This window comes from Clytia hemisphaerica, unplaced genomic scaffold, assembly GCF_902728285.1.
Source record: "Clytia hemisphaerica strain Z4C2 unplaced genomic scaffold, Clytia hemisphaerica genome assembly, whole genome shotgun sequence".
Classification (NCBI taxonomy): Eukaryota; Metazoa; Cnidaria; class Hydrozoa; order Leptothecata; family Clytiidae; genus Clytia; species Clytia hemisphaerica.
The window spans coordinates 2,253,920-2,269,003 of NW_027103979.1; the positions used below are offsets into that span (position 1 = coordinate 2,253,920).

General features: G+C 34.5%; 2 protein-coding genes across 2 annotated transcripts in view; one reads left to right on the plus strand and one right to left on the minus strand.

Moving 5' to 3' along the window:
* LOC136810989 (dynein intermediate chain 2, ciliary-like) overlaps positions 1–15,084 on the minus strand; it is a 285,291-nt gene that overhangs the window by 99,403 nt on the left and 170,804 nt on the right. The gene's annotated exons all lie outside the window — the stretch shown is intronic.
* LOC136810978 (procathepsin L-like) lies at positions 4,676–9,859 on the plus strand. Its single transcript, XM_067067573.1, has 7 exons — positions 4,676–4,781; positions 5,283–5,539; positions 6,034–6,196; positions 7,085–7,273; positions 8,156–8,298; positions 9,012–9,140; positions 9,439–9,859. Exons 1-7 carry the CDS (start codon positions 4,779–4,781, stop codon positions 9,536–9,538), a joined length of 984 nt encoding a protein of 327 aa, XP_066923674.1. The 5' UTR covers positions 4,676–4,778; the 3' UTR covers positions 9,539–9,859.

Below are 15,084 nucleotides of genomic sequence, written 5' to 3' on the forward strand. Positions count from 1 at the left end.
GGGTTTTAATCAGCAAAATGTCTTGTTTTGTTTATTGAAACAATTAAATTAATGACCCGTTTGATTAGCCTCTTTAATCGCTCTTTTTTGTAATGATTGTAGTGTAACGTCTTATGTAATCTGAATATCGGGCATTTTTTCTGACTAAAGTACACCACTGTCTTACAGCCCCTTTTGGAACTCTTTTCCTCAGAAGGGATAAAGTTAATTTCCAAGTGGGGCTGAAATTCTGGGGTATTTTCCCACCGGGGACAAAATTGTTGCCAGATTTTCCAGTGGGGTGGGGGTCCAAGCGGAGGTATTAAAGTCGACTAATCAACAGGCCAGAATTGTCATTTGAATCAAAACCTTTGTATTTGGGGCAATCATATGATCATTAGCTGACTAGAAGTTATGGCGGATGACAGTGAAAATTATATGCCAATAGTATCAAATGTCTAATTTTTCGAGTTCATCAATGCAATGTTAGAACCGAATTTGACGTTATTCGACCCTGATTAATTCAAACCTAACTAAAGTCTATTCACGATAAGTGTGCACTCTTTTTTCTTTTACCTATAACTTTTGAAGGAATTCTTCATTCTTTATAAATTTGGTATCATTGGAAAGATATTAGTGAGTTGAACAATTTGAAACAAAAAGATATTTTTAAAAATTCTAAAAATGAAGATGAAAATGAAGAAGAAAAAAAGGGAGATCTTGTAGAAAAGTGCTATAACTTTTATTTTTACTGGAGAGATTCTTTGATATTAGGAGATCATCACTGTGAAAAAATTTCACTAAAATATTTATTCAATATAAAGTTATGATACAAAGTTAATAAGTGATTGACCCCAAAAAACAGCAAAAAACTGCAGAAAACAGCGTTTTTAGACGTCAATCAGCTTATAACTTTGTTTGATATCTTTTGATTGAATGATTATTTTTGGGAATTATTTTCACAGTGATGACGTTCGATGATCAAGGATTCACTTCAGTGAAAATGATAGTTATAGCACTTTTCTACAAGATCTTCATTTTTTTCTTCTTCATTTTCATCTTCATTTTTAGAATTTTTTTAAAGATTTTTTTATTTTAAATTGTTCCACTCACTAATATCTTTCCAATGATACCAAACTTATAAATATTGAAGAATTCCTTCAAAATTTATAGGTAAAAGAAAAAAGAGTACACACTTATCGTGAATAGACTTTAACTTCTGGTAAGCAACAGAAGCCGGAGGGGGGGGGGTACTTAGACAAAATGGGTCCCTTTTCATACCCTCGCAAGTCCCTCAAAGGGGTACCAAACCATTAAAATGCAGAGTATCTCTGTATCTCTTTGAACCTTAAAGAGTCATTAATTCTTGAAATTTGGACTAAAATTTGAATATTTTGTTATTTTGTGAAAGAGTCTCTTTAAGGATGGTAAAAACGTCACAAATATCAGTCCTCTTTCGAACTATGGCTCGGACATACCCGTCATCTCGCAAATTTAGTACCCCCTCGGGAGCAGAAATGACGAAATCAGTCAAGGCACGGATCCGTGCACCCCTTGACCTGGTTAGAAATCATACATCTTGTAAGATGTGAAATATGGTTTGTACAAGCCTGGGTTGATAACTTGTTAATTTCGCCTAGCGAAAGTATTACGATAGCCTTTCGCGGCGGCGGTGTTGGTGTCATCGGAAAAAAAATTAGAAAACGAAAGTGCTTGATACGGTGGACGAACTCACTAAATTTAATTTACAAATTACACGCTCGTATAACCACGGACGATTTTCGCGGGTTTTCTTTGGATTACGTCATATATCTTTGTGTCTTTAGCTCCACAGTTTTGATTTTTTCTTTATTTTCTTATAAGCATATACTTTATAAGAATCAAATCAATAACTCTTGATAGACGGTGATATACCTTTCGGTAATTAGTTCTTACAAAGTAAACAAAGTTCGGCGCACAATATGAGCATATTTATTTTTATTATAAGTATATACTTTATAAGAATCAAATCAATAACTCTTGATAGACGGTGATATACCTTTCGGTAATTACTTCTTACAAAGTAAACAAGGGATGGCGCACATTATGAGCTTACTTATTTTTCTTATAAGCATATACTTTATAAGAATCCAATCAATAACTCTTGATAGACGGTGATATACCTTTCGGTAATTAGTTCTTACAAAGTAAACAAAGGATGGCGCACAATATGAGCATATTTATTTTTCTTATAAGCATATACTTTATAAGAATCAAATCAATAACTATTGATAGACGGTGATATACCTTTCGGTAATTAGTTCTTACAAAGTAAACAAAGCATGGCGCACAATATGAGCATATTTATTTTTCTTATAAGCATATACTTTATAAGAATCAAATCAATAACTCTTGATAGACGGTGATATACCTTTCGGTAATTAGTTGTTCCAAAGTAAACAAGGAACGGCTCACAAAATGACCTTATTTATTTTTCTTATAAGCATTTACTTTATAAGAATCAAATCAATAACTCTTGATAGACGGTGATATACCTTTCGGTAATTAGTTCTTACAAAGTAAACAAGGGATGGCGCACAATATGACCTTATTTATTTTTCTTATAAGCATTTACTTTATAAGAATCAAATCAATAACTATTGATAGACGGTGATATACCTTTAATTACTTTTTACAAAGTAAACAAAGGATGGCGCACAATATGAGCATATTTATTTTTCTTACAAGCATATACTTTATAAGAATCAAATCAATAACTCTTGATAGACGGTGATATACCTTTTGGTAATTAGTTCTTACAAAGTAAACAAGGTATGGCGCACAATATGACCTTATTTATTTTTCTTATAAGCATTAACTTTATAAGAATCAAATCAATAACTCTTGATAGACGGTGATATACCTTTCGGTGATTAGCTCTTACAAAGTAAACAAGCAATGGCACACAATATGAGCATTTTTCTTTTTCTTATAAGCATTTACTTTATAAGAATCAAATCAATAACTCTTGATAGACGGTAATATACCTTTCGGTAATTAGCTCTTACAAAATAAACAAGAGATGGCGCACAATATGAGCATATTCATTTTTCTTATACAAGCATTTGCTTTATAAGAATCAAATAAATAACTTTTGATAGACGGTGATATTACCTTTGTTTATACTAATAAACAAAGATAAAAATTAAGCAACAGTTGTTCTTAAATTGGTCTCTTTGTTAGCGATTTTAAGCCTCGTTGTTCTTGTAAAATTGTTTCATCAAGGCTCGATGTAAAGTAGATTTCAAATTGGCTTCAATCTCTACTTCTTGTTTTTTCTATGTAGTTTAAATTCTAGGCGAAATTTTCGACTTTAAGTCGTCTTGTTTGTTTTTGATATCAATCACTAGATAAATCGAAATAGAGATCGGATTTCTGATCATCTGAAAGAGCTTACTCGTGATTTTTAATGATATTTCAGATACAGCTAAATTGCTAATAAAGGCTGCTTCAAATGGATATTTGCTCTCCTTAAACTTGGCAAGTCTTTACCTGACTTTTTCGATGACTTTTCCGAAGTGTGTTCTTCTTATTAAGGATTTTTGCAAGTTTTAAAAACAGTATCGCAAAAAGAGCTTAATTTGGCCATATTTCAAAATGTTCTGGCATCTAATAACAATATGTCGCAATGTGTACCACTCTTGTGTGAGCAAATTCATGCATTGGCATTTACTTATAAGTCAGTTGACAGTCATATACAAACAATATGATGTTTACTTCTCGAGATGTTTGGTCTTTGCATGTCACAGCTCGAGTACTTTCTCTTTACCCATCGTCGTAAGATCCACTTATAAAACTTATGTGGTGGAGACAATCCTCACATTTTGTCATAAGCAATGGTTAAAGTTAAAGTCCATTAGCTTCAATATATTTTTATAAGATTGACGAGGCTTAAAAATACCCAAAAAAAGAACAATTTAAGAATAATGCTGAGTCTTGAATGGCTGAAAAATCAGTTATTAAACCTAAATTACCTCACTTTTCAAGAGGACAATTGCATGCTGAAATTATCAAATATATAAAGACAGCTAGTGATTGCTAATGGCTAAACAAAATACAAAGTTGAAGGTATCTCGGTGACTAAATGATGGTGACAATTACACTCGTTTTTTTTATATGAGGGCGTTTAGGAGATAAAGAGTTACATAACGTTAAGCCATTTGAAATTCATATTAACCCCAAGAAGAAAAACACTGAGCCTCATTTGTGAGATTCAGTTGGGATCACAAAAATAAAGACACCCCTTTCTCACAGGACCCGTAGGATTTTTTCAGCCAGTGGGAATAAAAATAACTGAATCTCGATGGGGATTGACGTTCTCATATTTTTAATAAATTGGGATTTCAATTCTTTTGTTTTCAAGTCAGAAAATTCAGTGAGGATGGTCGAAAAATAATTAAATATTTTGCAGTGAGGATTGGTTTATTTGACTATTCTCAGTGGGGACAGAAGCTAGAGTATAATTTTCCACTAGGGACGATATTTTAGTCATTTTTCCAATGGGAAGGGTTCCCAGTGGGTCTATGAGAAAGGGGTTACAAAGTTGCTTATAAATACTAACTGTTGAAGGACTTTTACTTAATTCAGTCATGAGAGCACTCTTCTCCAGAGAGATTCATCATGTTTGCACTCACCTTATACAAACAAGTTGTTGAAAGAGTATAAAATGTGATTCAACCGATCCTTGGAACATCATTGCAGTGCGGATTTTTAGTTTTAGAAACTTTTGAAGTTTTGAAAACAAGAATCTTGTAGCCACTATGGTAAGTGTAGGCTTTACTTCTTTTCAATTTTATAGTTTCTGAGTATCCTAACTTTCATGATTCCTTTGGATTTCCAAGTTTCTAACTTTTATGATTCCACAGGATTTCTAAGCTGTTCTTTTCAATATTCTTTTTCTCGAGTATGTTTTCAGCTTCAAGTTAATCGCTATAAATGACTTTTGAAATTATATTGATTTTACCAACGGGGTTGTATAAATGTATGTAATATTTCATTTCAAATATTGACGAACAGGTAGCAACAAAGGCTAATAAAAGTCAACACTACTTTGCAATTTGTAAGATGATTTCAAAAAGCCGACACCGTCAATATAGATCCGGTAGTTAAAGTTAAGCGGGTTAAGCGTCATCAGGGCCCAGGGTTGACTTTGATTAAGAATCTTAGTTGGGAGAGGGTTCTGGTGAGTCTGTGATACAAGGGGTTGTATTACCAGTTTCACAAATTATATGTTTCTTATGTAAACAATACATATCTTCTTTCAGATGAAACTTTTAGCTCTCCTTTGCCTTATTGGCGTTTGCGTTGGTTACACCATCGAGAAAAACCCTCAAGTGGAAGATAATGAATGGCTTGTGTGGAGATTAACTCATAAGAAAGCTTACAAAGATTTGGACGAAGAAAGAGTTCGATATGCTATTTGGAAAGATAATGCTCAATACATCACTGAATTCAATGCTCAAAACAAACACATGAAATTGAAAATCAACCATTTCGGAGATTACACCAACCTTGAGTTCAGGTAATTTACATCCCTGTTTCACATGATTTGATGACCTTAACGTATTCTGATCTCCCCAGATGTCTGGAGAGCTTCTAAACTGTTCTAAATTCAGAGGAGGTACCAAGGAAATACAATTTCGTACTTAAACATCCCTGTTTCATCTGAACTTTTAAGCCAATAAATGCATTTGGGGATGAAAATTACTATTCGTAGGGATTTTAGATTCGATGGTTAATAGCTCAGGAAATGAAAAAGAGATTCTAAAGATTCCTTGCACTTCCACACACAATCCCATTGAGGAATCGAAAGCTAAAAATCGAAAATCCAACCGTTATGACTGCTTGCTCTTATATGGATTAGCCTGACACAAAACGCCAATTTTTTTTATTTCAACATTAATTGGCTAAAATCATCAATAAAATGAAAAAAAATTAATCAACTTGGGTTTCAAGAATACATCACCTTTCTAGTTTGAAAGATCATCCGACCAATATAATTTGTTTTTCCTTCAGAGCACAAATGAACGGATACCGAACAATGAACAGTACAGGAGCTTCCACCTTCATGAGACCAGCTCATTTGCAAGCACCTCAAGAAGTTGACTGGAGACAGCAAGGTTACGTAACACCTGTCAAGAATCAAGGACAATGTGGTTCATGTTGGGCTTTCTCCACTGTAAGTGGAAAATGTCTTGACAAAAATCAAGCTCCCCCTTGGATTGTCATCAAGCCCCCCCCCCTGTCATCTAAATTTCAGAGACGAGTTCTAACGTTTACCTATTTTGAAAAGCCCCCTGGATTTCCCAAGTTTTTTTGAGATCACCACATATGGATGGAAAATATGACCTCCTCAACATTGAGGAGTAAAATCTTTTGTCTGGAAAGCCCAATCTTGGACTAATTTGGTAAAAACACAACAAGATCCTTTTAAAGTAGGCCCGGAGGAAGCAGAGAGACTAGGGGGACTTCAGCCTCCCCTTTTTTGAGCAAATGCGATTTTTTTCTCAAATTCCTAGCAAATTTTGTCTCATTTTGAGCGTGTCTGATTTTCAGCCGCCCCACTTTAATGGTTGTTCTGCCGGGCCTACAAAAGGTTCCCACTTTCCCACTTTCCCCATCGATGATGTCAGCGAGGAAAGATTTCCTTAATCTAGTCCCGGGGGGGGGGGGGCAGCTGGGCAAAAGGACCGACGGGTATGTGCGGGTCCTAAGGGTACCTTTTCCAATATGTTTAAAATGCACTGTAAGGGTCGGAAAAACTAGAGATGCACTGTAAGGGTAGAAATTTCAGAAAATTCTTGAAAATTCTAGATATTTTGACCAAAAATACTAGAATTTTGACCATTTTTTGCACGAAAGGGATCGAAAATTTGGAGGGAAATGCACTCTAAGGGTATGATTTTCACTGATTTTTGCTGCACTGTAAGGGTGCAATTTTAAAAGCCAATTTTTGGCCCGCACATACCGTCAGTTCGCAAACCCAGTCCCCCCCGGGAATCTAGTAATTGATAAATACAGAAATTTTTGGGAATGATGATTTCTATTTCTACATTTAATTTTACAGACCGGTTCATTGGAAGGACAACATTTCAAGAAAACTGGACAATTGGTCAGCTTGAGCGAACAAAATTTAGTTGATTGCTCTGGGGAAGAAGGAAACAACGGTTGCAATGGAGGTTTGATGGATTATGCTTTCCGATACATCCAAAAAGATGGAATCGATACAGAAGAAAGCTACCCATACACTGCACAGGTTTGTAATTGATTTTTGTCTACATCATTTTCAGACTTTTGTCTATATTTATTTATACTGTTCATTTTATTCGCTTTTTTCTTGGTCTTCAATGACAAAACTTCCCTGGGAAATCAATACTTAGAATATGGTTTGGGGACTGCTAAGGTGTTTTAGAGAGGAAGGCATGTATGTTTATTTCTTATTGGACCTACGGACGGCAAGGTCACTTTACTTCGGGAAAATATGCGAAGTTTATTGAGTACTGGAGGCTATAAATGTCAGCCTGTATGTAAAAAAGCTATAATCAGTGGTGAACTCGACAATTAAGGTACCATCACGGATATTTTGATAGCGAGTTTATGTATTTGCACTTTTGAGGACGGTAAAGTGACTGAAGCGATTTGAAATAACCCACAGTTTTGACCCACAAAATCGAGCACGGTAAAAGTGTTGATTTATCGTTGTCCTCAGTCAGTACGTAAACTTATCGGTTCAGGGTCGGTTCAGGGTTATGGAATCTGGGGGAGGCTGAGTGTTGGACGTCCATAAAACATGTTTAAAGCCGCTGCGCCTGTCGCAAGTCAGGGACTCCAGATTGCATTGGTTGGGTTTTTGAGTGGTTTTTGGTGTTTGTGTTTTTCTGCTTGGCTTTTTAAAACTTTATGTCTATTGGTTTATTGGTTCTTTTTCGCATAAAATTCTCATTTCTTGACAGGATGTTTGATTGGTTTGATTTATATATTTACAAAAATTCAAAAAAATGGAAAAAAACATATAATTATAAAAATATTAGTGCCTTTTTATGTTTCATCTTTATTTTATTTAGTATTTTCAACACTTTCTCTCCTTGAGGTCAGATCTCTGATCTTCACCATATATATTTTCTTTTCTTGTTACCAGGACGGTACTTGTAAATTCAGCAAATCCAACGTTGGAGCTACAGTCTCTGGCTACACCGACGTTTCTCGTGGTGATGAAAATGCTCTCAGAGACGCCATCGCATCAGTTGGACCAATCTCCGTCGCTATTGATGCCAGTCACAGGTAATTTCAAATCAACACAACCTTTAGTAGTTTAATCTTAAATATTCATGCTACTGTAATCATTGCAATGACTTCACGAAATTAGTTTACCTGCTTTTCTATTCAATACATAACTCGAATCTAGCCTAGTTATCTACTTAAGCCCCCATTCACAAGGCTAAGGCATACGAATTAGGTGCTTTAAAGATTTTTTTATTTTTATGGATGTTAAGTTTGCCTTGGAGTGTAGTCACAACATTCAGATTCATCCTGCTAACCGAATCAAACTAGCTTAGATTTCTAGTCTAATTTGAAACCAATCAAGTACAATCAGCTCATGTAAGAAGTGACGTAATGTCAGAAGCAACCGTAGGGACCCTGAGTATGGTTGAAACTACTAATATTGTCCAGTTTTCTTTAAACCCAAAATGTTATTATCCATCAAGCCCTCAATTGTTCATTAGAGATTCAACTGATTATCAATCAAACGAGATCACTATTACACCCCTGTCTCACAGCCCCGGTGGAACTTTTTTCCTCAGTGGGGATAAAAATTCAAATTGGGATATATAAATTCTATTGTTCTAAAATCCAGTGGAGATGGTTTTGGAGTGCAAATTTTAAAACATTGATTTTCGAATGGGGGTGAAATCAAAGTCAATTTACAAGTGGGACTTTTCCGGGTACTATTTCTTGCCTGTTTTAACTAATTCCTTCTTCAAATCTCTTTACAGATCCTTCCAATTCTACTCAACTGGTGTTTACTACGAACCACAGTGCTCTTCCACTAGACTGGATCACGGTGTATTAGCTGTTGGATATGGGTCAGACAACGGACAAGATTATTGGTTGGTTAAAAACAGGTAAAAATGAAACTTACAAACCGAAAATGAAGATTAGGGAAAGTTTTCAATTCATCATTGTTTCAACTGAACGATATGCTAGTCTGGAGACATATGACAAAAACATTTCCAAGAAAAAGCCCTAATACTAACAAAAAGTTGTCGCGTATAGTGTAGAAATCACTATAACATTTTCTGAAAATTTTGAATCACAATATACCTTTAGATGATGATAAAAATTTCAAAATTATCAATTGGCTATCAATTGACCGTAATTTTTTGGTCAATTCATTTATCTATATCTTTTTTTTCCTTTCAGCTGGGGAATGTCATGGGGCAGCGAAGGTTACATCAAAATGAGACGAAACTATTACAACAACTGCGGTGTCGCTTCTCAAGCCAGCTATCCATTGGTCTAATTTACTGAGCACGCCGCAAAGAGATTCCATTTAACTACATTATTAATATCACTTACACCATGCATCTGAAAAAGGAAAATCAAAATTATCTTTGTACTAAATTTAAATTTTTTTTAATCTTTGTACTTTCTCAGTTATAAATTTTATTTTTGTTATATAATTATCATAGAATCAGTTAAATATTTTATTACCATTTTTGAATTTGTAAAAATTTATACCGAATCAGTGAAAGTGTTAGGCCTAAAACTAAAAGTGTTTTACCCCGTTCTCTTCTTGGTTTTAAAACTGAAGAAACAAATATTGATTTAGGAAAATCTATCAGTAATTTGTGTTTTGAAACGTTTCTCGATTCGCATCAGAAGCGGTGACACATGGATGAATAAAGTGTAACCAATGCCACATTGGACACATTGGCATGGTTATTTATTTGTATATAATGCCACTGGCCTATAAAAAACACGCACAGTGTAGTAATTTGTGTCCCTCTACGGAGAAGAGATGTTTTCCATCCTTACAGTTTTCACGGTATTGCCCTATTTTTGCGGTGTTCCGATATTTCCTAAACTTACTTATTCTGCAGCGAGAAGCCGTGTGAAAATTTAGAAAATTAAACACACAAGGGCGTAATTAAGACACGATTGTTCATCACAAGTATAATATACACACACCCAAATATCCAAATGAGAGGGTGCCATATCAAGTCCGAACCACATCTTTCTGAAGACTAAGGAAGTAATATTTGTTTCTTATCTTAGTTCCTACTGGTAATTCTCAAAGACGGAACCCTAACAATCTTTGACACCCCCTGATTACAATGCATGTTAGTCAGTTATACAAGTGTTTTTAATAAGAATAAAGTATGTAGGAACATAAGGATTCGAAGGCCAAAATGTTAAGAACAAGTTAAGAACATTTTAAGGCTTCACGGACTGTAAAATACCCAATTTCTTAGGAAAATGGACAAAAATAGTAAAAAGAATGTTGTCCTGAGGTATGTTATGCTGTTTACACAATTTTTTACTACTTTGACCCTGAAATTGCTTGAATTTGAGTAATTCCACGCTTGAGCATTGTTTTTAAATTGTTCTCTTTTTTTTGTGAAGATTTTGAGCCTCATTGTTCTCATAAGACAAAGAGTGTATTTGAGAAGGAATTTGAAATTGGAAAAGATATTTGCAACTGGTCCGTCATTTTAGGAGGAAGGGGCTCCAATCAGGTCCCACTACAGTTAAAACTATTAATTTATTCACCCAAAGTTTAACTGGTGCACTTTGGTTTAATCCTATGCAACATCCAGAAATATCTAATCTTTCATATTATGAAATTTCGTAACCACTGAATTGGTTGCGGTTTAAGACTAATTAGAGATTAATTGAATTTTAGATTTTTTTCTTTTTTTAAGTTTTATTGGCTTATTACATTTAAAAGCAATAGTTTTTTAAAAGAATTTGGAGACTGTCCATGAAATTTCTTAGATCCGGGAAGTTTTTCTTTAATTAGATATTACAATATCTAAAGCCATTTTTCCATAATTTTTGTTCAGAAAATACAAAATTAACTTTACTAAATTTCAAAAAAGACAAACACGGCTTTACAAGAACGATTCGTTATTTTGCTCCATTTAAAAAAAAAATCAACTGGCTTGCAAAATTTTAAGCATTGAATTTTAAAGAGAAACTTTTATTTAATATTGTTTGGAGGGAAAATAATTAGACGAAACAAAAATTGTTCTTGAAATCAAGAGAATTTAAACGTTAAAGCAATAGAACAACATTGATTCAAATGCTATGAAAACAGTCAGTAAAAATATCACCGAGGAGTTAATAATTTTGGAATAAGGAGAGAATTGCGTTGTGAATTTTTCGTGCTGCAGAATTGAAAACCAATTTTTTGAGAATTATGATTTCCTCAGATCTTCCATGGGTAAGATATCATCATTATTATTCATCTAATTTTTACGTTGATTTTTAACACTTTCAGATTCCGACTAATACCCTTTTGCTTGGATTCTATTTTAATTTGCTAGGACAAACTTCGAAGCGTTATAGACACCCCTGTCTCACAGAAATTCCAGGGTATTTTCCTACCGGGGACCAAATTTTTGTCAAATTTTCCAGTGGGACTGGGGTCCCAGTGGATCTGTGATACAGGGGTGTTTATAGCTTTGGAACTAGAAAAAGAGTTGAGCTGACTGGCGCAATAGCACCGACAGAGACGGTTAACTGATTCGTCTAGATCCTGATCAGCTGAGGACGACAAGTACTTGTATCATTTTCGATTTTCCAGGCTATTCCAAATGGCTGCAGTCACTCACCGTCCTCAAAAAATTCAAAATAAATAAACTCGCTGATAAGAAAAACTACAATCATGGTCGTAATATTTGAGAAAAAAGGGGAATCCACCGGGAGGTTTTGAAACTACAATCGATTTGTAAGTGCTCTAAAGTAGGTTGGAAGGGTAGAGTTTTAACTCTAAGTTTTAACATGAGACTGAGAATTCAAATGCTCAAAAATGGTCCAATAAGGCTCATAATATAGCCTGGAGGTCTCTAAACTTGAGCCAAATTGAAATATCGGATTAAATTTGAAAGTGGCCCAAAATCGACTTTCTACCCCGAACTCCAAATTTCGAAAAACGAGGAAATAAGCTTAATTCTCAATAGATTTCGAATAATAATACAATTATTGTTACTGGATTTAGCTTATATAAACTACACGCTTTTTTTTATAAGAATGGTGTAAATCCATTTCATCATGGATATTCTTAACTTTTTTGGGAAAATCATCCTAAAATATTTTTACAGCATTCTTAGGTTAGGATCCTAATTCAGACTAGATTTAACATTAAGTACATACGTCTCAAGCATAAAGTGGCATTTTTGTGAAGGAGTGATCCTTACTTGGGGGTAATTGGCAATTCATAATTGAAAATGCTCTAAAAATGGTATTCTTAGCTTAAGTAGCCAAATTCCATGGTGACATTCTTTAGCATTATTCTTAAATTTTTGGCCATTTTCATCATGGGCATTCTTATAAAGCGTATTCTTATAAAAAAAAGCGTGTAGAATTGGTTCCATCCATTACTTTTTGCTTTATTTCTACTATGTCTGAATTAGTCGTCTAGCTTGCTAAAATACAATGGTACAAAAAGTTTCAATTTCTTTGAACTTGTTACAGTTTAAGCGGACAGGATTTCTGCAGTTTTTCTAATGTGTATACTTTGTAATAATTCTCATATTGGGCGGGGGTCAGTTCAAATAAATTTGATAGAATCCCTGAGCTCACTAATGGAGGGTGATTGTCTGCATCTTTTAGAAATATCATTTCTGACATATAAAAGAAGCTATAAACCTGCTATGTTAGCTACCGTCAGTAATCACTGCGATTTTTTTATGGCTGGGATTACCACAAGGGACGAAAGTTTGACCAAATTTTCCAGTGGGTTGGAGGCTCCTCATGGTCTGTGATCTGGGGGGGGCACTCATATGATCTGGCCTACGTCATGTGCCGCGCTTAAGGGTGGGGTTTTTCAGCATCCCAAAATGCACTGTAAGGGTGTGTTTCTGTGAGATTGCACTGCAAGGGTCGAATTTTAAAACAAATTCAAAATAATTGTTAAAAAGAAAGGTTTATACTTCTCGTTTGTTTGAAAAAGTTTCTATTGTCTGATAATTACAGCTGACAAGAATAATTTTCCCAGTTTTTCTTTGAAACAGAAAATTTCCCAAGCTTTTTCTTTAACGCAGATTTACAGCTGAGAAATATAGTGCACTATAAGGGTTGGGTAAATCAAGAGAAAATGCACTGAAAGGGTACCTTTTCAGGCATATTGAACTGCACTGTAAGGGTACAATTTTGAAAAGCAGATTTTGCGCGGCACATACCGTCGTTTCGAAATCGAGTGCCCCCCCCCCGGGTCTGTGATACAGGGGTGTTATATCATTCATTAAACAAACTTTCACCATTATATTTCCATCGGTGATAACTTCATCGCTACCTGATGACTCCAATTAAGTTTTGTATGTCAGATCCCTTAAACAGCTATCAGGTCGTGCTATGATAGAAATTTGATTGGTTAGATAAAGACAACATTTGTATATGGATTTTTCTCATAAAAAACGTGTAGCACAGAGCGATATAGAGAAGAAGAAACATCGAAAGAAATAATATAGAATTTACAGTCCTCCCATCCCTGCCGTTGTGGACATCAAGGCAAGCCTTTCACATGCAAGATGAAAAAGCTTTTACCATTTTGTGTCAAGGAAATTTTCAACCCAAATCCTTGATTTCTATTCTTGATTTTCATGATGTAATCATGACACATCAATTCAAAACATTAGGCTGCCATTATGTGTGGCATAACATTTGCGTTCTGTAATCTTTTTTTTCAATAAACGCCCAATCAAATAAATGCCTCCTTTGAATAACCGCCACCCACCTCCATAGAAGGGGCGTTTCTTTGAAAACAGTACCTGTAAGGCAGAATCATACGGAGGAGAACTTAGATAATATGTTAATAAAAGTATTCTTTTAGTGTTCAAACTAATTTTGACCCTTTTTTGCATCTGTAAAATGATAAATTTGAGCTGAAAGAAAACAAAAAGTTGATACAAGGTTCTCATTCACTTTATTAAATTAACCTTGGCTGGAGATTATTAATAAACACCCCCTTCATTTAAACGCCCTCCTCCCCCTTCTCGGATGAACGCACGCCCGTCCTAAAATCCAAGAGCTTAATAAACACAAGGTGTGTTTGTTCGAAGTGATACGGTATATGCTAAATTTTATATCCAATTGATCGGTTTCCCATAAAAATTGTTTTATTTATGTTTTAAACGTTAGATCCGTGTATATCATGAGGAATCTCTTTAAAGGTCAAGTGATAGTTCATCTTCTACTCAGCTTTTGCTATAACGGAACTGTGGAGGGAGAAGGGGGTATTATACTTTTCATTTAACAGCTAACTACTGGTATGAAAGTTGTCATATCATATATTTTGACACTCTTTTTTATAAGAACGAGTACATTTTTTATGAAGATCAACTGTTCTTATTTTTTGCACTTTTAAGCCAAAAACTGTCACACTATACACAGTTCCATGTTTTTATTTCTATGAAAAACTGAGGTAATTTAGGTTGTACTTACCTACACGTCTACCAATTTGACCCCTTAATAACTTTAGCTATTCCAGGTTCAGCAATTGTTCTTAAATTGTTCTTATTTCTTGGTATTTTTGTGCCTCATTATTCTTGTAAGATTGTTCTTTTAGGAGACGTAAGTTTATTCTTGAAATCATTTAAACTCGACACTATTTTAATAAGTCGTTGACTTATGCTAAGAAAAAGGAAACAAAACTTAAAGCAAAAAACTTAAAAGTTCCTGAAAAATAGTCCGATGCTAAAAGGGTGTCGAATCTCGGGTCTCTGCATTATCTAGTCTAGCTTCGATAAAAGTTGTTTTTTAAGAAAATAAAAAATCATATTCGGGTATTTTGCCTGAAAAATTTTCTTATTTTTCACCTTTTTTTGAAAACATGTGTTTTTATAA